The sequence below is a fragment of the Pan paniscus genome, chromosome 7 (assembly GCF_029289425.2).
Source record: "Pan paniscus chromosome 7, NHGRI_mPanPan1-v2.0_pri, whole genome shotgun sequence".
In the NCBI taxonomy this organism is placed as follows: Eukaryota; Metazoa; Chordata; class Mammalia; order Primates; family Hominidae; genus Pan; species Pan paniscus.
Window position 1 is genome coordinate 137902939 of NC_073256.2, and position 22206 is coordinate 137925144.

Sequence of the window (22206 nt, forward strand, 5' to 3'; positions counted from 1 at the left end):
TACGCAGCCATAAAAAAGAATGAGTTCATGTCCTTTGCACAGACATGGATGAAGCTGGAAACCATCATTCTCATCAAACTAACACAAGAACAGAAAATCAAACACTGCATGTTCTCACTCATAAGTGGGAGTTGAACAGGGAGGGGAACATCACATACTGGGGCCTGTCAGGGCATGGGGGGCTAGGGGAGGGATAGCATTAGGAGAAATACCTAATGTAGATGGTTTGATGGGTGCAGCAAAGCACCATGGCACATGTATGCCTATGTAACAAACCTGCACATTCTGTACATGTATCCCAGAACTTAAAGTATAATAAAGAAAAAAAAAAAACTTGGTCTTTTCAATTTTATGTCTTGATATTTGTGGAAATAATTTATTCTCGTGTAGCAGAATAATAGTATCTGACAATTTTATAATTCTAGATGTTTGATAATTTTAGAATTCTAAACTCCAATATTGCCTTATATTTTTAAAATTGGAATTCTTTTGAAAAGAAACATGTTAAAGGCACTCTTGGAGAAAATCATATCTGATTGTTTTGTTGACTAACAATTCTTCTAATAAAAATATTTTTAGAGGGACTAGATAATGACTGATAAAATGTTTTGAAATGATGAAGCATGTGCCTTTTCCACATTCAAATCACCATGGTGAAAGTATTTCAAAATAGTGGGCTGACATCAACAGTGGATTGGATAAAGAAAATGTAGTACATATATACCAGGAATACTATGCAGCCATAGAAAAAGATCGTACACGTATGCTATGGAATACTATGCAGCCATAAAATATGATCCATAAACACCATGGACTACTATGCAGCCATAAAAAGATGGTACATATACACCATGAAATACTGTGCAGCCATAAGAAATGTGGTACATGTACACCATGGAATACTGTGGAACCATGTCCTTTGCAACACCGTGGATGCAACTGGAGGCCATTATCCTAAACAAATTATCACAGAAACAGAAAATCAATATCACATGTTCTCACAAATGGAGGCTAAACCCTGGATATACACAAATATAAAGATGGGAACAGTAGGCACTGGGGACTCCAAAGGAGAGAAGTTGTGTACTATGTTCACTGTCTGGGTGATGGGATTAATAGAAGCACAAACCTCAACATCACACAATATACCCTCATGAGAAACCTGCATGTGTACCTCCTGAATCTACACTCAAAGTTCAAATAAAAAATAGTGGGCTGAAACAGATAAGGTTAAAATAGCACAGTACAAGTGATCTATAAATTTCATCTTGAGAAATAAAGGACTGATAGGATTTTGAAAGAAATTTTACTGACAGAGACAAAGTATTCTTTTAGTCAACGAATATTTTTCTGTGCCTGCTGTGTGCAAGGTATTACTGTGGTGCTAGGAATACAGTGGTAAACCTTTCAAGTAACTTGACTACCAACCTTTATTGTACACTTAACTTTATACTCATTCTTTTCAAGCACATATGAAACATGCTTCAGGACAGACCCGTATACATGCTAGTCCACTAAATGAATCTCAGTAAATTTAAAAGGATAGAAATAATACACACGATATCCTCCAATTTCAATGGAATTAAGTTAGAAATCGACAACAGAAAGAATCCTGAGAGATCTCTCAACTATTTGGGAATTAACACACTTCCAAATAACCTATAGGTCAAAGAAAAAATCAAAAAGGAAATTACAAAATAGTTTTAACTGAATGAAAATAAAAACAAAACATAAAATGTATGGAACACAGCTAAAGCAGTACTAAGAATATCTGAAATGCTTATCTTAGAATGGAGAGAAGATCAAGAATCAATAATTTAACCATCAACCTCAGTAAGCAAGAAGACCTAATCTAAATGAGTAGAAGGAAAGAAATAGACCAGAAATTAATGAATAAAATATTGAAGAATGTCTACCAAAAGAAGTAAAAGAAGTACACTGAAAACCCCAAAACATTACTGAGAGTAACTAAAGAAGATATAAGTAAATGGAGAGATGTACCATATTTAGAGTTTGGAAAACTCAGTATTATTAAGATAGAACTCCAAATTGAACCCAATGCCTATCAAAATTCCAGCAGGACTTTCTATAGAAATTGACAAACTGCAGGAGTTCAAGACCAGCCTGGCCAACATGGCGAAACCCCGTCTCTACAAAAAACAAAAACAAAAACAAAAATTAGCCGGGCATGGTGGCAGGCGCCTGTAATCCCAGCTGCTCTGGAGACTGAGGCAGGAGAATCGTTTGAACCTGGGAGGCAGAGGTTGCAGTGAGCCGAGATCATGCCACTGCACTCCAGCCTGGGCGACAGAGCGAGACTCCGTCTCAAAAAAAAAGAAAAGAAATTGACAAACTGATCCTAAATTTATATGGAATAGCAAAGCAACTAGAATGGCCAGAACAATTTTGAAAAGGAAAAACAACATTTGAGAACTTATGCTACCTGATCTCATGACTTATTATAAAGCCACAGTTATCAAGACATTGTGGTATTGGGCTAAGAATACATAGATCCATGGAACAGAATAGAGTCAGATGCCAATAGCGAAAGGACAGTTTCAACACACTGCTGGAAGAATTGATATGCATATGTAAAAATTATGTATATATATTTATATATGTATTTAGACTTTTACTTTAAATGAAAATTAGCTCAAAATGGATCATATAACTTAATTCAAGAGCTAAAATTATAAAGCTTTTGTAAGATAACATAGATAACAAATCTATAAATTAGAAAAAGAAAACAAATTTATAAAGTAGAATTCACCAAGGTTCAAAATGCTTACTTTTTGGTAAACATTATTAAGAACATTTAAAAACAATCTACTTAAAGAAAATAGTTCCAGTCGTATATCTGACAATGGACAGATAATATTTGAAAAATTCTCCCAATTTTATATATAATAAAACAACCCAGTTAATAAGTGAGTGAAATGCTTGACTAGACATTTCACCAAAGAAGATACACGAATAACTAGTAAACTCCACGAAAAGATGCCCAACATCATTAGTCTCTTGGGAGATGCAAATTACAACCAAAATGTGATTCTACAACACACTCACTAGAATGGCTGTAATTGAAAACAGTGACTATCAAATGTTGATGAGGATGTGGAGAAACTTCACATCTCACACATTGTTGCTGGGGATGTTCAATAGCACAGCTAGTAAGGAAAACAGTTTGGCAGTTAAACTTGCACTTGGCTGTACAACCCAGCCCTTTCATTCCTAGATATTTACCCAGGAGAAATGAGAACGTATGTTTACACAAAGGCTTATATGCAGGTGTTTATAAAAGCATTATTTGTAATAGCCAACGCTTGGAAACTATGCAAATATTTATCATCTGGTGAAGAGATCTTTTTTTTGCATATAATGGAATACTGAGGAATGAGAAGGCATGAAAAGTTTGGGGTGTACCTGAAAAACATTGTGCTAAGTTTATAAATAAAGTCAGACAAGGTTAGATTATTTATTGTCAGATCATATATATGAAATTTCTACAAAAGGCAGAAGGAGACAGAAAGCAGATCAATGGTTGTCTGAGGCCACGGGTAGAAGGGTGATTGACTGCAAAGGTGTGATGGAAGTTTCTCAAAACTGGATCATAGTGATGGATGCACAGTTGTTTACATTTCCCAAAATTTGTTAAAGTTAGACTTTAATATATATGTACATATGTAAATACATATGTAATTTTACATCATTAAAGGTTTTTGTTTTTTATAAGGATCACTTTTTGTAAGAATCATTCGGGTCCTTCAACCTAAATGCAGAGTTTTGTTTATCTCTCTAGTTTAATGATTCTTAACACCAGCTACAAATTAGAATCATTTTGACAGTTATTTACAGTTATTTAAAGAATCACTTTTTTTCTAAGAATCATTTAGGTCCTTCAATCTAAATGCAGAGTTTTGTTTCTCTCTCTAGTTCAATGATTCTTAACACCAGCTGCAAATTAGAATCACCTTGACAGTTATTTAAAAATGTCAAGCTGAGCTCCACCTGAAAATAATTCAACCCAAATCTCTGGGGTGGACCCAGGGTGTCAGTGGTTTGTTAGAGCATCCTTGGTGGTTCAAATGTATATCCAAGATTGAGAACCTCTGCCCTAGGTGGTGCTTTCCCCAACATGAGGTGAAATCACTGTCACTAAAGAATCCTTTAGATGCTTTGAGGCAGAAAAAAAATTGAGAATCACTACTTTAGGCCTTTAATTCCTTATCTAGAAAATGAGAATACTACTACTTCCTTATTGTATCTCAAACTTGTTTGAATCAAATTGGTAATGAAGGTACACACTTTCTAAATTCTGCAGTAGCTTTTTGTTATTCGGTCCAATCTTCTATGCTTCTGTGTCTGTTGAACAATAAAGAAATCATTGCTGTTCATAATGCGTAAGATCTGGAAATATCTTCTGAATGGCTTCTCTATTCATTGTAGCTTTCGAATTGTGTATTTTATTATATAGTAATTGAGAGGAAATGTATATAGTTTATGATCCTAATATTACTTAATTGTTTAAAATAGTCATGGTGGAATTTATAAATCCTGTGTTTTTATAATTTTCACAGTAGTGAGTTATACACCTATTCAACAGTACTATTCTTCTTTTTTTTTTTCTTTCTTTCTTTTTTTGAGATGGAGTCTTGCTTTGTTGCCCAGGCTGGAATGCAGTAGCATGATCTCGGCTCACTGCAACCTCCACCTCCTGGGTTCAAGCGATTCTCCTGCCTCAGCCTCCCGAGTAGCTAAGATTACAGGCACATGCCACCACGCCCAGCTAATTTTTTGTATTTTTAGTAGAGATGGGGTTTCACCGTGTTAGCCAGGATGGTCTTGATCTCCTGACCTCGTGATCCATCCACCTCAGCCTCCCAAAGTGCTGGGATTACAGGCATGAGCCACCGCACCCGGACAGTACTATCTTTTTTTTTTTTTTTCAACTATTTTAGATTCTTTTTAAAATTGAGCCACAGTCATTTTCTTGAACAATTTCAGTGGCAGTCTAGTTTTACGCTAAATTGTTCAAAGCTTAGTCTGATGAATAGGGTGGGGTATCAGGCTAGGAAATACATTTTTGAAGATGATTTATGAATATAAAGTAATTAGATTCATTTTTTTTTTTCTTGTGCCTCCCCAGCTGGCACTAAGGGCTGTTTCAAAAGTTGAGTCTAGAAGTAAACAGTGATCTCATTGTTGAAAAGAGTATAGCCTCCTAAGATGCCTACATTGGAAACTAGATTTTGTTTTATTATTTCATTTTTGGAATGATTATTAAAATAATTGGTTATATTATTTTGCCATTTCTTTATGAACATATATAATAACTATCAGTAAGTCGGAATATTCACTTACCCAGAATATCCTGTTTCCCCCGTAGTCCTGGGATATATTTTTTCCTTCCATCATGTGGAATATTATTTATCCTTTAGATTATTATGATTTTGTTTACATATTAGCTGTTAAAAATGAGTATTATAAGGTTTTAAGAACAACTAAGAAACTTATTGACAAAGAATATAACTTGATTTTTGTTATATAAGAATTTTTTTTGCTAATACTAATAAAGACATAAGACTTTATTGTGGTTTATGTGTTATCTGTAAACTTTGATGCAACTAATAGACACTTGGTAGTTTCTGCTTCTCCCATTTTATCTGTATAGTATATCCAAAATATACGTATGCTTTTGGTGGAGAGGGGCATACAAGCCAACACCTTATCAAATGATAATGTAAGTAAACATAACAGTTGAAAATAGACAGACTTTTTTTAGTAATCATTTTCCCTTATTACTTTAGGAAGAATGATGAGGCTGGAATAAGTATGCTAATTGTAAATCTGTTACTCTCTGTGGCATTTACATAAAAGTTATTTAATAAGTCTTCAATTAACACCTGCCAAATCTGGAGCAACATTTTTTAAATGACTGCAGAGTCATTATGGCTAAGAGAGTTGTTTACAGTAAATATTTTTCTTTTGAGGAAAATAAGATTGTTGTAATTACAAGCTTCAGTGATTAAAATGCAAATAAAGGTGATGAGATTTAAAATAAATGTGGAAAGAATGTCATAGATTGAAGAGATATATATATAAGTTGAATCAGCAAGCAGCTAAAATGGTAAATGAATTAAGGTCACTGTATCTTTTGGCAAACCTTAATTTTGAATAAAACTGGTAACAACAAGTGTTTTTCTTTTCTAATAACCTTTATTTAAATTCATGTTCTAAAACTGCAGTTTATGAACAGAATTAATGTCACTCTAGCTATCTAATTGTAAAAATTGTTTTTGTTACTTCATCATTGTTTTTGGGAATAGACTATAACCCACGGTATCTTCCTATCTATGAAATAAACTGTAGCTATTGTAATAAAATTACAGTACTTTCTTAGTATTTTGGGATGTATATATATATATGTGTATATATTACATTCTATATACTACATAAAAGAATCTTTTATTTGCTGTGTGGTTGTCTATAAAGAACTGAAGTACTGTCAAGAACTTTCTTTTTGTGAGCAGAACTTTACGTTCCTAAGATAATTTTTAAAAATACAGTTTTATTGAGATATAATGCATACCATACATTTTACCCTTTTAAAGTTTACAGTTCAGTAGCTTTTAAAATATAATCACAGAATTGTGCAACTATCACCACAGTCAAGTTTAGGGCATCTTAATCTCCCCGGAAAGAAACCCCATACGCGTTAGCAATCATTGCGCATTTCCACCACCCATTCCTCCTCCCTACCCCTAAGCAATCTATTTTGGTCTGTATAGATTTGACTGTTCTGGACATGTCATGGAAGTGTAATCATATAATATCTAGTTTTTAGTGACGGGCTTCTTGGACTTAGTATAATGTTTTCAAAGTTCATCCATGCTGTACATGCTGTAGCATATGCCAGGACATCATCCTCTTTATTGCTGAATAATATTTCATCACTTAGATATACCACATTTTATTTATCCACACATCAGTTGATGGACATTTGGGATGTTGACACTTTTAGGCTATTATGAATAATGCTGCTCTGAATATAAAGGTACAGGCTTAAAATTATTTTCAGTATAAATCTAGGAGTGGAATTGCTGGGCTTCGTCTTTTTTTCAGTGTCTTAAGGTAGAAGGTTAGCTTATTGATTGAGATCTTTAATACTACTTCAGCTATATTTGATAAATTTTATATCTTTCATTTATCTTAGAGTATTTTTAAATTTCCATTGTGATTTCATATTTGACCCATTGGTTATTTGTTGGTGTGTTGTTTAATTTCCGCATATTTGTTAATTCCCCAAATTTCTTTGAATTATTAGTGTCTAAAAGGACTAATGATTTTAGTCCTTTTAAGTTTATTGTACTTTTCCACTCCAGTGTTTCCATTGGGTTTTTATTTTATATCTTTTCATCTATGTTCTCTATTTGATGAGACATTGTCATCATACCTTTCATTTCTTCTTTAAGCATGGTTTCCTTTAGTTCTTTAAACGTATTTATAATGTTTGCTTTGAAGTCTTTGTTATATTTAACTTCTGGGACCTCTCACAAGTATTTTCTGTCACTTGCTTTTCCCCTTCTGTAGGTATTACACATTCCTGTTTCTTTGTATGTCTCATAATTTCTTGATAAAGATGACAATTTAGGTAATATATTGTAGCTATTGGTTAATAATTTATCTCCCCCCTTATTAGGTTTGTTTTCTTGTTTGCATATTTATTTGTTGTATGAGTTGGCTAGGCAATTTTAATGAAGTCTGTTTGACTTCGGTGTCACTCTTCAGAGGGTGCGGCCTTCAGTGTGGCCACATTCACCCTGGTAATCCAGTGGTCTCAACCTGACTCACTTTGCCTTTCCCTGATACCTTCTTTGTCTGCCTCATTTGCTATTACATGTAGCTACTTTATACCTCACTAATTGCCATCTTCACTAATTGCTTTATTGTTTTTGACAATGCACTGGGGCTTAAATTGTTCCACATCCATTTAAATTTGATTCATTTTTGTGGCCATTCTTCGATTTGAATTCTGACACCAAGATGACGCTTCTTAGCTGTCTCATTCCCAGGTTCTCTCTAATGAACTAGATCTTTTGCTTGTTTCTCTTACTTAAGTGAACTACTAGCCTCCTTTTATTTGCTTATTACCAAGTCTCCGTAGTTTTTGAGACCACCTTTAGGCTCCAACTTACCCGCAATCTGAGTCAGATAAAGTCAGTTTCTTTGGGTAGTGCTTAGGGCCTTCTGTTTTAAGGTCTCTTCCCCTGGGCAAAATCTCTGAGCCACTACTTCGGTAGCTGGGCCAGCATGTAGCTTCTGGTCTTCTTTATATACCTCTCCCAGTGTAGAAACTGCCCTGTGAATGCGCTGAGGTGAAGACATTTGGGTGCCTATTTTCTCAGCTTTTCCTGGGGTAGAACCTCTGCCTTATGAGTAGGGGCTAGGTGGAGAAAGGAAGTCCCTGAATTCTCATCATATGCATCAGGAATTTAGTCTTTTCAACTCAGAATGAGGGGATGAGAAATTGCTGACAGCCTGCTCCTTCCCGTGAGATGCTGTAACCCTTTATTGGAAGCCGAGGGAAGAGGGAGACCCATCTTTTTGGCCACAGCCGCTTGGATTGGAGTTTCTGTCCATCTGCGTTGGGAATGGGTGGGGAAAAGCAGGCTGCGGCTGAAGTGCTTCGGACTCTTAAAAACTAAGCCACAACCTGCTTCTTCCCAACCCATTCCCAACTCAATGGATAGAAGCTCCAATCTGTCCAACGTGCTTCTTCCCAATCCTAATCTTAGTATATTTTCCTGAATAAATGTTTCTTAATTTGGTATATACCCTTAGGATCATTTCACCGGTTGTGCTTGTATTGCTGGGGAGTGGGTCCACAGACTTTCTCACCCTGCCATCCTCATAGCCCCTAAAATAAACTTAAGGGAAATAGAGACATAGATAACTTTTTAAAGTGGTAAGCATTCACTCTGATTCCCTGATAATCAATCAACCCTTAACTCTGCCTTATATATCTCAAGCCAAAGACACTTCGTTTTACCCTCTCCAGAGAATAAGCCTCTAATCTTCTGACAGTCATTTGCCTGAATAGAATAAGGGATCAGAAGGCCTGTTTCTCAAGTTGACTTTCAAACTCTGTTCCTATTCCAGCTTCATTTTGCTTCCAGTGCCATCTGGGGTCACCATTCCAGAGCCTCTTGAGGACGCGTGTATAAATTGTGTTGCTTTGGGGCTTTCTCTGCTGTTTTTCTCAGCTCCTTAGCAGTGGAGAGATTGAAGTTTGTTACCAATTGTTCATATGCTTTTCTGCTTTCAAATTTTAGTTGTCGTTGTCTCTTCCAGATATTAGTTCTTGTAGATTTATGCTATTTTTAAGATTTCTTTATTCTCATTTAGTGGAATTTCAGGAGCTAGTGAATATAAATGTTTATGTCCAACTCACCATCTTCAACAAAGAAAGATTCTACTTCTATTTTTAATCTCAAAGGCTTCACAGTTTTTCTTCAACCTTCACTATAACCCTCACTTGATTTGCTTTTAAAATATACTAGACGCTGTCTTAACTGACCTTCACATAACTGGCATGCCAGATTAATGAATGCTCTCCATTCCCTCTTTAAAATACATTATGGATGCCCACTGCAAGAAGCAAAAAGGGCAAGAAGCAAAAAGCTTCCCAGCTCCCAAGTATAGCTGTATCCTTCTGCTCCCACCAATTAAGTTGGTGTTTGTAGGAATCAGTTTATTCTTCTTTAAAGAAATGGAAGCTGTAAACATTATTGATGTTGTTATTTAAGAAATATACTGTAGAACTCTGATAAGCCATATCAAAAGTTAAAGAATGAGTACACATACTTTTAATTTAAAATAAAAGATTTATGCTTTGTAATTGTTATGATTTTTTGCTTTAACAGCTTTCTCAATTAAATGAACAACTACTAGCCCTGAATGTATTAACAGCTTGTTTTAAAATAACAAAAAATTTTATTATATCCTATGGATCAAATGTATGGTTCTGTTGTGTTGTGTGCTGAATTTTCACATACTTAACAAGATAATTGTTTTTGTTTAGTTCCAGATGTTGAAGTGAAAGGAGAGTGTTCTAGCTATTATCTCTTGTTACAAGGTAATGGCAATAGAAGATGTAAAGCCACATTGATTCACTCAGCCAACCAGATCAATGGCTCATTTGCACTCAATTTAATTCATGGAAAGATGAAAACAAAGATAGAAGAAGCCAAATTGAGTAAGTGTTAACTTCAGGTAGAAAAACATGTTTACATTGTTTGTGTGTGTGGTTAGCATATGTGGCTTTAAGTAGAAGAAATACTAAACATTTAATGAATTTATTTTCGCCAAACTCCATTCTCTTTCATTAATTTACCTTTTATTTAAAACATGACATATTTTTACAATTTAATGTGCAAAGAGCAAATTGCTTTTACATTATACCTAGTAAAGTTTAGTAGATCAGCCTTCAATTCTAAAAATGAAATTTTTAGTATTTTCCACTTTAAATACATATATTTTGCTATATTTCCCATTTTCATTTATATCGTCTCAAGCCACATGTTCTATTTTATTGCCCATCTTTCCCTCTTCTTCCCAGGCTTTATTATTTAGGTTATTGATTGCTGCATGACAAACTACCCCAAATTTGGCTTAAAAATAGGAGTTTATTATTATCTCTCATGATCCTGTGGGTTGAATGAGCTCAGTTGGATGTTTCTATTTTGAGGTCCTGCATATGATTACAGTCACATACAACTGTGGCTCCAGTCATTTGAAGATTCCACAGGACTTGATGTCTAAGATAGTTTCTTCACACCCATGTTTGGTGCCTGGGCTAGGATGACTGGAACAGATGAGGTCTGATTTTCTCTTCACAGGCACTTTCCTCACAGCTAGCTTGGGCTTCCTTACAATATCATGGTGTTAGGGCAGACTGACTTCTTTTTTTTTTTTTTTTTTTTGAGACAGAGTCTTTCTCTGTCACCAGGCTAGAGTGCAGTGGTGCAATCTTCGCTCACTGCAACCTCTGCCTCCCAGGTTCAAGCAATTCTCCTGCCTCAGCCTCCCAAGTAGCTGGGACTACAGGTGTGCACCACCATGCCCAGCTAATTTGTGTATTTTTAGTAGAGACAGGGTTTCACCATGTTGGACAGGATGGTGTCGATCTCTTGACCTCGTGATCTGCCTGCCTTGGCCTCCCAAAGTGCTGGGATTACAGGCGTGATCCACTGCGCCCGGCCTAGGCTGACTTCTTATATGGTTGCTGACTTACAGCAATTGTTCTGTGAAGCTACAAGGCTTTCTGTTTCCTAGCTAGAAGTCATTCAGTGTCACGTTTACGTTACATTATTTGTTACATAGTGTGAAGCATGTCCAATAATTAGCAATCTTAAGGGAGGACTGCCACAGCGTGGAGAATAGGGAAGATCATCACTATGCCAGCCACCAGTAACGGGAGTCCAAATACATCTTTATGTTGCCCCATGGGCTACTATTTAGGTCCACCATGTACTGGTTACCAATTTGTCCTAGTCCGGTGTGACAGAACACACTCACATGCAAGTTATATGAAGCAGATTTATTACTTACAGATAGGCAGCAAGGAACAAAAGAAGCCTAGGATCTGTTGTGAGCCAGGCCCCCAAGGCTCACGAAAGCTTCCCAGGGCAGATGGAGTCTTGACTGCATGTACGCCATTTGCACCACAGCTAAGGGACCCCAAAAGGTAGCCTGACCTGGCTTCTATATTTCAGGGGCCATGTGACTCATTGGGCAACGCTTTGAAGGACATCCTGCTTTTAGGGGACAGAGGAAAAAAACCCAAGCTATCCTGGGCAGTTCCTCCCTATTTCAAGATAGTACATTTCCAGTGCATTCTGCAGTTATTCTGAGTAAAATGGGCATGAAGAATGGGGAGAGAGACACGGCTAAGGCTATCATGGGACCATCCAGCACATTTATCTAGGTTGGATTCATTGTGGAGGGGACTGCACAAAAAGGAATAACAGGAGATGTGGTTCATTCAATGGCTTTTGGGGATATCTTTACAGACTAGCTACCATTCCCTATCTGTGATTTCTGATCAGGTAGAAGAAAATGTGATTCAGGGAATTCTACTTTGCTATCTAAATTCCCTCAATTTAAAAATCAGGTCAATGTTTAAAATGCAAAATAATTGAGTATGCTTATTTTCTGCTGCTTAATTATTATTATTATTTACTTTGAAATATGTAAGGTCGAGAGAGGTGAGTGATTGACTTTTATTTTTTGTTAAATCCTTGCTATAACACATTTCCCAGGAACTGAGTACTAATTGTTGGCAAAGGGCATCATTAATATTGACCTTTTTTTCCCCTTATTTCTCAGGTTTTCCTTTTGACTTATTATCACTTCCACATTTTTCTGGGGAGCAGATTGTACAGAGAGAGAAACAGTTAGCTAATGTTCAAGTTTTAGTTTTGGAAGAATGCCTAAGTAAGTAACAATTTGTGTATTTTATCCTACCCTAAAAATGTTGACTTGTTTGGACATAAGCTACCTTTATTTGCACACTTTTTCTTATATAGTTTATCTTTTAGTTATGCTACTTAATTATAGAACTATTTTTGAAAGCAATGATGTAGAGTAGAAGAGATATTTTCACTAGATTCAGAATATTTCTGTTTATTTGTACATCACTGTTAACATTTGTAAAAGTATTTCAACAGGCAAATTTTGTATTTCAAAATTTGTTTTTAATTGTATGCTAGAGAAGGTATGTAAGTTTTATTTTTATATGTATAACTCTTGTTAAAATATCTTTTTATATATTTTTGTAGCGGAAGTTGGGTGCTACAAATAGGAAAAAATGCAAGTCTTAGGGAAATTAGTGTGTTACCTTGGGCATTGATTCTTAGAGTTTAATAATGATCATCAATAATAAGTAAGAACATTTCATGTACTAAGTGACATTGGCATTATAGATTTATCTTATTCAGAAAAGAGTCATAATTTCACATTTTTTCTCTTTTACAGTTAATTTGGCTATCAGTCTTATTTTTTAATACAAATTTTAAGCATTCATTTGTTGCCTAATTGAACTTATTTATTGTTATGTAATTTCTAAGAAATTGATTCAAATTGTGAGTTCTCCTTAGTTGTATGTAGAAAAAAAGTTATTTGAATTATGTATTACATATATTATAAAATAAGAACTATCATTCTTTTCTTTAAAAACGTATTAAAAATTGTGAATTCAGTAGCCTACCTATTCAATAGAAGATAATTTTAGAATAGTTGGTCTCAATTATTCATGTAAAGATTGCAAACTTTTTCAATTGTAAAAATCCAGGGTAATTGTTTAGTCTTGAGCTCCTCTAACCATTGGTGTGTTGTTTTTTTTAACCAAGAAAATGATGTTTGCTCAAGGAAGGTGTAATTAGAAAGGCAAATCATTTTTAATAAAGTGTAGTACATGCTATAACCAACAAATACATAAATACATACACACACATATATACTGAAATACCAGTATTGTTATGGTTATAAAATGTTTATTTCAGACATCAGCCAGCTGTATTATTCATTTTTTAACTTTGCTCTATTCCTGCCAAAAACCCGTCAGGCCCTGATTTCCTTGCCAATATGCCTCTGGCAGCTTTTATAACTCAGTTCCTTCAACATCTGCACTGATTCATCTTCACCTCTGTTCCTCACCTTTCCAAACAGAAAAACTTTCAGAAGAGCAGGGACCTCTCTAAAGCTGGTGCATCTCTTCTTTGTGAAAGGAGAAGACTTAACCCCAAGAGGGCCATCCCTCCTGGTTGTGTGGGAAGGGAAATATGACAGCTATAACTAGGTTGCTGCCTAGAGGTGTGAGTGAAAAGTTCAACAGAGTTGGTGAGAGGGCAGGAGAGAGTACAGAAATGCTAAAAATAAAAAAAATAAAAAAAATAAAAAATCGCAGGGATGCCACTAGACTGGGCAAAGAGTAAGGTGGGAACCTGAAACTGAAGACAACCTTAGAGCTAGTTGCTGCTAGAGACACTGGCTCTGGGTATGTCCATGAAATGGCCAATTTGCGATCGGAAGCATTAAATCTTGATTCAGATAAATGATCCAGTTAATCTATTTATGATGAAAATACTTACTGAACAAATCTCTTCTCTACCCAGAGAGTTAATACTGGATTAAAAACTTGGAGACAAAGATGCATCTGTTTAGAATGCCTGTGTCTCAAAAGGCATTTGCAGAGGCATTTGCAGAGGCAAACAACAGCAAAAGAAAGTTTCCAATGTAAGCATGTCTTAAGTGTCTACTTCAGTGATTTTCAAATAAGTGAAGTGTGAATATAAAAGTACTTAAAGTAATGCAGTTAACTTATTTGTACATGATAAAAAGTAAAGAATATAATGGGAACAGCTCTCTTTGGAAAAAAAAATAGTGGTTCAATATCCATACAGAGATTATAGTGTTTACAGGAAAACAAAATTTGTTCAAAAAGATTTCCTCAAATTATCAACAAAACATGGGGTAGGCTTGTTACTCTTTTTCCACTATTTCTCTAATACTAAATTAGAAAGAATAGCTAGAAAAATTTGCACAAAAATTTACTCAAAAATGTACTCACTAATAACACTATTGAGGCACTTTGTTTTTTAAAATAACACGAAATAAAATTTGTTAGGGCTTATTTTTTAAAATTAGTTTATTTTCATTAATTTTATTTTGAAAATTACATCTAATACTATTTAATTAGAATGATATTTAAAATTTGTAAGCTTGTGACTTATATTTTACCAAATTTATTGGTAATTTATGACTTTTTGTATTTGGAAATATTAAAAATCTTGTTTCACTGATTTTTCAAGAAAAGGCTGAAGAATGCTGAACAATTTTTAAATAAAAGACTGTTCAGTATGATGCAAGATAAGTATGAAAACAGCAGTATTACCATTTTGCTCCAGTATTGCAGTCTCTACTCTGAGCTCCCTACATCTTTGTTAAATTTATAAAACACAGTGCAAAGCTTATGCTCGACCTGCTGATTCCTTTGGATGTTCTGCTTCTACATTTTTCTTTAATAAATCCTTAGTTATTACTAGCTTTCTTAGGAAAATAGCATTCTTATGCTAACTCATTTTTAGACTTTAGTCCAATGTTTTTCTCTCAAATATTTATCTGCCACTTATATGCAAACTCATTTGTGTGAAGACTATGTTTTACCTAGGTGAATTATCCTGCTCATAACTTGTAAACTTTATCTGTTTTCTGTCTCCATTTCTTAATCATTAAGGTCAATATGGATTCTTACTCTCTTCTTCAAATTGTAATATAATTGACAGGTTTAATAAATATAGGTCAGGTTCAGGTTCAGATTTGAGTGTGTGTGTGTATGTGTGTGTGTGGGTGTATATATATAATTTTTTTTTTTTTTTTTGAGACAGAATTTTGCTCTGTCACCCAGGCTGGAGTGCAGTGGCATGATCTTGGCCCACTGCAACTTCCACCTCCCAAGTTCAAGTGATTCTTGTTCTTCAGCCTCCCAAGTAGCTAGCATTACAGGCATGTACCACCACGCCAGGCTAATTTTTGTATTTTTAGTAGAGATGAGGTTTCTTCATGTTGGCCAGGCTGGTCTCGAACTCTGGACCTCAGGTGATCCACCCGCTTCGGCCTCCCAAAGTGCTGGGATTACAGGAGTGAGCCAACACACCCGGCCAGATTTGAGTATATTTTTAACATTAATAAAAACATAGGGGCTAATTTCTGAAGCAGATTACTGCGTACATCTTCCAGATAAAACCAAACCATCGGTAACTTTTTGTTTTAGAATGGCTCCCAGCAGATTGTGCACAAAAAGACAATGAACCTTATGATTTTCTCACTAAGAGGATGTAATAGAGGCAGAATATATTACAGCTCTCATTTTACTGTTACTAATATTCTTGATTGTGGAAGGAATGTTAGTTATCTTGGGTCAGATTTGGAAGGACCCTACCAATGTCCACATTGGTGATGCAGGATTTTACAGAGGCTTGTATCATGAAGCTGATGTTCTAAAGTAGAACCTTGACACTGGTTGCCTCCTTCTTATTCTACTCCCTTGCATTATTTATGTGCTGACCTCAGGTAGTGTAATGTAATAATGCTTTAATCCTCTGTGTCTAAGGACACAGTACAGTGCTTTTTAGGCAGTAAGCTCTTAAAATTAATAAATGTGTGTTTTGTTGAATTCTCTATGAACTTCTAGGTTAGTATTTTATTGTGGAAGAAAATGTTACTAGTCTAGAAGTGTTTTAAAATGGACTATTTTTATCAAAGTGATACATGGATATAGTTTGAAAAATCAAATGATACTGAAAAAGCTTCAAGTGGCAAACAGCAATGCACTACCCATGGCTCCCCATCTTTCAGTCCCTGTGTTTATAGACAGCTATCCTCAGCTCTTCCAGGTGGACCCCTATACAAATAATGTACGTATGCTGCTATTTCTTGATTTACCAGTTTCAGGCATTATCTTAACATCTAACTATGGAAGATAAAAACTTCACTTTCCCACATAATCCTCACTTTCTCTTTCTGCTTCTTCAAGTGAAATCATGAATTTTGGTTAAATCAGTGGTTGGCTTTAATATTATTATAATTTTATAAATAAGTTTACTGTTGAGCCATGTAATAAATGATGATGATCAGATCTCTCTTATATAATTCTTTGTTTCTCTTATGGTTGATAATCACCTTATTTTAAATTTGCCTACTCTTCTGTATAGACAAAACATTGTTATGTTTTTCCAGAGGCTCCAACATTTCTGCTGCACTCCTATCATTAACATTCATTGTGTATTCAAATACATCAGTTCCTTTTTATTTCTCTATTGTTTTCTTTCCTGGAGTGTTTCATATTTTGCTCGACTATGGACTGATTGCTTATATCTTGCTAATATCTTGAAGATTTCCCTTTCCTCTTTTCTTCTTTTGGAATGTTCTTTTTCCTAGACCCCTTATTCTCCTTTTTCTTGGATTATGCCTTTGTTCGGTTGGTGCACTTCTTCCAGTCACTTTTTGAACAAAAGTTCATGGAGCATAAATTTTTTGAGTTCTTGCATGTCTGAAAATTTATTTACTTCACTAATAAAATTCTAGGTTAAAAATCATTTTCCCTCGGAATTTCAATGATACTACTTCATTGTCTTCTGCTTTGCTATGTTTCTGTTGCGAAGTCAAATATAATTCCTATTCTTTGTGGTAATCTAATTTTGGTTTGTTTGGTTTTTACCCACTTTCTGGAAACTTTGTCTCCAGAATCATTGTCTCTAGAAGGTTTACTCTGAGTCACACTGTGTTTATCTTTCCCCTCTTCCCCACCAGCCCCATTTATTGAACTGTGTAGTTGATTGGCAATTTAAATGGGAGAGTCATATCTTGAAATCTGAATTTTTTTTTATCTTTTAAATAATTTTCTTCCTCCCATTCTCTCTCTCTCTTTCTCTCTCTGGAGCTCTGGAGCTCTTACTAGATATTGACTTTTCTGGACAGAATGCCTGATTTCCATTCCTAGTTTCATATTACTATGTTTTTGTTCTAGTTTTGGGGGGATATCTTCCATTTTATTTTGCAGCTCTTCTATGGAATTTTTGAAATCTGATGTCTCGTGTGCTTAATTTTAGAGTCATTTTTTGTTCATTGTTTTTTTTTTCTTTATCAAAGCATCCTGTACTTATTTCATGGGTGCAGTATCTTCTCATATGTCTATGAGAAAATTATAGCAAACTTTGTTTAGTTTTCTACAATGCTTTTGTTTCTGCTGGACTCCCTTTTTTCTGTTTGTTTGCCTTAGTCTCTCTTTTGGATGCTTTTTAGTTTGGGATTCCAATGAATAATACCCACTTCTCCCCCCAACATTTGAACCAACTGAAAAATAAATGTAAGAAATATACAGATGGAGAGAAATTATAGATGAAAGCTGTACTAAAGGATATGGCTTTTTAGATCTATGGCCAAGTTGGCCTTCTTATACATACACCCAGCATCGAATTTTGCCACTGAATGGCTGTCAGAGCTAGGCAACTGCAGACCAACCCTGCAGCAGAAGTCTGCAGAGAAAATACATCCTGAAGACTTACTCACTCAGATGAAAGTCAGAAGAATCTATCAGAGCATGCTTTGTTCATGACTAGCTCAGTGAGTGATGGGAAGGAAGAGGGGAGCTGAAAGTGTTAACTGAATCAAATCTTTGCACAGGGAAATAAAGAGCTGCCTCTCCCCCTCAACACCTTTCCTTAAATGTCTGGAGATTCTTTTGTTTCCATCCTATTTTGAAATGGAAGTTTTGTATGCTTACTTCTAAAGTAATATCTGTCAAGCTTCACTATAGTATGGTGAAGTGACAATTCAACATTTTGTTCATGAGCTTCTACCCCTAACTCCACCCCTTGCTATCTAGAGTTCTTTTCTCTGACAGCATTCAGTTTAACCAAAGGAGAATCCTCTGATATTTCCAGTGGGGCATTTGTGGATGTTAGCTTTCTGGTATCAAAGCTTGGAGTCCAACCTTTCAATGAATAGACTTTTCCTTAATCCCTTAGTTTTAACCCCAGCCTCAATACTATCTTTTCGTATACCTGATGTTCCATACAAAAAAAAAAAAAAGAAAAAAAAATGCAAGCAGTGTTGCCTATCTAATGGGAATAGCTTGCATAGGGGAAGGACCTGCAGTTCTGACTTCTTGTGCTATATCCAGTCCTGTTTCAGTCCAGCATCTCACCACCAGCTCTTATACTCCTCGGTAGTGCCTCTCTACAGGCATCCAAGGTGGCTCTTCCTCTGCTTTGCAGACTCCGTTACCACTAGGTCATTTATGTCTTCCAAAATTTGTTGAAAAATGTCATTATTTATCATTCCTTCTTTTGTTCTCCCTTTTTATTTCTTTGCTGTGATTTTAGGTTTTGAGAAGAAGAAACAGAAGTGGCCAAGCTACCATATTTAACTGAAAGTCTAACAGGTTTTATTTCTACATAACCATGAACATAAGACCATTTTAATGCTCTGCAATATATTTCTGAAGGCTTTAGTAAACCTGCCTTTATCTGTTATCAACTTATAGTATCAATGAATTACTTCTGTTTATCTCACATAACTGGAAATTCTCCCATTATCTACAAATAGGATTAAAGTGAAAGAAGGCCTACAATCCTGAAAACAGGAATGTTGATTTACTAGAGAAATTCACTTGTTTTACTTCTGAAAATATTTTCCACAAAAGACTAGTAGATGAGCTCCAAAGAGAATACAAAATAAGTCAATTGTATTGATTTGTCTTATAGAAAGACGAAAGTTGGCAAAGCAGCCTGAAACAGTTTCTGTTGCTGAACTCAAAAGTCTGTTAGTACTCACAAGGAAACACTTTTTAGATTATTTTGATGCTGTGATTCCTAAAATGATTCTAAGAAAGATGGACAAAATTAAAACCTTCAATATATTAAATGGTAAGTTTTTTATTACTTTAAATTTTAGTTCTTCGTGTGTGCGTGGCAACTATGACATTTATTATTAAAACTTATAAAATGTATTGGTCAAATCAAAATGTATTTCACAAATTTAAATAATAATAGATACTTATATAGATACAAGTATGTATGTATATGTGATGAACTGTATTACTCATTATTTAAACATTATAAATTTTCTAGTAACTTTTTTCATTAAGTATGTTCAGTGTAATTGTTTGTGGGCAGAGGAAGAAGCACTTTAAGATGATGCCTCTCTTTAGTCTTACTAAGCTGCTGAAATGTGTGAATTTCTATTAAGCTACATTTCCATAAAGTGTGGAAAGCAAAATCTACATAGTAAATTTAATAGAGGTAAAAGTCCATATGATAAGATGATGCATATTTAACATTCAATAGGGGAGGAACAGTCAGACTTCACTGAGACAGCTGGAAATCATTTCATTATTTAGTTGTATTTCTTTCCGCTTTCCTGAGTTCCAGTGTTGTGATGAATTTGAATAACCTTGTTTAAGGACACAGGCTGTGGAGCTAAATGGTCAGGGTTCAAATCTCACTTTTGTTACTTGCTAACCAAATGTCTTTAGGCAAGTTATTCAACTCTTTGCCTGTTTCGTCATGTTTAAAATGGGAATAATAATATAACCCACTTACTAGGATTATTGTGAGGATTAGTAGGTTATTGTGAGGATTGAATGAGTTGATACCTGTAAAACACTTAGAACACAAGTACCAAAAAAGATGTTATTTGTTTTATCATTATCATCACCATCGCATATCAGTACCCAAGTTAAATAGCATACAGAGTTATCTGAAAGGTGCCGGAGACATTTTTAGATTACTTGTAAATGGGGCATGTGTTCAATAAGTGAGAGACCATAGCTCCATGGTTATAGCATGGACTCTGGAGAAAGACTAGCAGCTTACTTGCTGTGTGACCTTGGGCATGTTTTCTGATCTTTGTGCCTCTGCTTCTTTATCTTTAAATTAGGGATGACATAGGTAGTTATGAAGATTAAATTAATTATTCCTAAATTGCTTAGGCAGTTGCCTAGTATAAAGTAAGTGCTGGTTAAATAAATATGAATTTTGAGGAGAGAACTACAAGTAGGGTAGAATAGTCATGAAGGCTGATTAGGAGCCAAGGAAGTTGATGTAGGTCTTGAATGATGCATAAGATCTGGATAGAGGGAAGATAAGATTTGCCAGGTAGAAGCACCATATTCAGGGTCATGGAGGTAAGAAAAGGCAAACTGAGATCAAGAGAGAGATTGGCTTACCAGAGGATGTGTATGGGAGATAAGGGTTGAAAGATAGGAAGGGCTCAAATAATTGCTAGGGCTTTTATATAAGTTTAAGGGTATGTATCTTAGGGTTACCTGTACAAAGGACACTTGACACACTGAGCTGCAGGAGAACTCATCTTAAAATCAAAAAGGTTTGAGCAAAGGATGAACACAATCTACAGTCAGATTATGTCACTCCTTTGCCCAGACCTTCTTGATTGCTTCTAATTGCACATAGAATGCATCATCCTTCATATGGTTTGTAAAAACCTTAAATGGTATCTGGCTTCATACTTATTCTAGTACCAGTACATTTCTGTTTCCTTTTTACCACAGGAAGTCCTTTCTTTCCTTGGACATGTTACATTTCTTTCTTTCTGCAGTGTCCTTTGCCTGGAATTCTTTTCTTCCAGCCTTTACCTGATTAACTGACGATCGTTCTTCAGATCTTGATTTAAATGTAACTTTCTCAAAGAGGCTTTCCCAGACCTTCCCCAGTTTCAGTTGTTTTATGTCATACTCTCTCCCTGTAATTTTTTTTTCAAATTATTGGATCACATTTTAAGATTGCATTTATTGAATAAATGAAAGAAACTTGGAAGATTTTTAGAAACTGAACTGAAATTAGACAGGTTATGCATTTGAACATGACTCCTAAGAATGAAGTTGTGATTTTTAACATCTTTTGTTGCTTTGATTTGAAGAAATACATCTACTTGTAAATTACATAATGAAAGAAACACTAAGGCCAATTAGATATCATATTCTGACTCATTTGCAAGCATGCATATTAGGAGTTATTAGTAATTAATAAAGTTATTTAATCTGCTTATTTTTTGGTAAAAACTCTAGCATATATAACAAGTGACAAGACAGTATGTAGAAAATGGCTAATATAACGATTTATTTACACATTGTCACAAAGTTGCTAAAGACTTTGACAAAGTCAAATGTGATATCTGAACTCATAATGCAATAACTACAATAACTGTCTCCTTTGCATGGGCCCATTGGACACATCAACACACTGCATAAGTAAGTTTTCCAGGTAATTCTATCAGATCGTTATTTTATTACTTCAAACACTTAAAAAGGATCTTCTGGCATTATTATAATTCTTGCTTTATTAATTTGCAATATAACATTTTCTTTGTGATTTATTCATATTTAAGTATGTAAGGTTATAATGGCCTCAATTCATTAACCACATAATGTCATCTCTTTTTGTTTGCTGTGATTTGTGATTTTATAGGTCAGTTTTCCCCATTTCCCTGTTGCGTTGGTTCTATTGTTCTATTTCTGTGTTTCCTGTAAAATGATTTTTTTTTTAAAGCAGTGTTCTTGGTTTCTCAGAGAGCCTTTGTGCTTTTTGGCTGTCAGCATAGCCCAGTGTTATGACTGCCACATAAATG

General features: G+C 35.0%; 1 protein-coding gene across 2 annotated transcripts in view; it reads left to right on the forward strand.

Annotated features, from left to right (window-relative positions):
* Positions 1–22206, forward strand: part of MTBP (MDM2 binding protein) — a 78896-nt gene that overhangs the window by 32649 nt on the left and 24041 nt on the right. For both annotated transcript variants that reach the window (XM_003820496.4, XM_063606476.1), the window contains exons 12-14: positions 10082–10255; positions 12388–12495; positions 19326–19487. In XM_003820496.4, coding sequence (XP_003820544.3) covers positions 10082–10255; positions 12388–12495; positions 19326–19487 — 444 coding nt within the window. The remainder of the gene's footprint in view (positions 1–10081; positions 10256–12387; positions 12496–19325; positions 19488–22206) is intronic.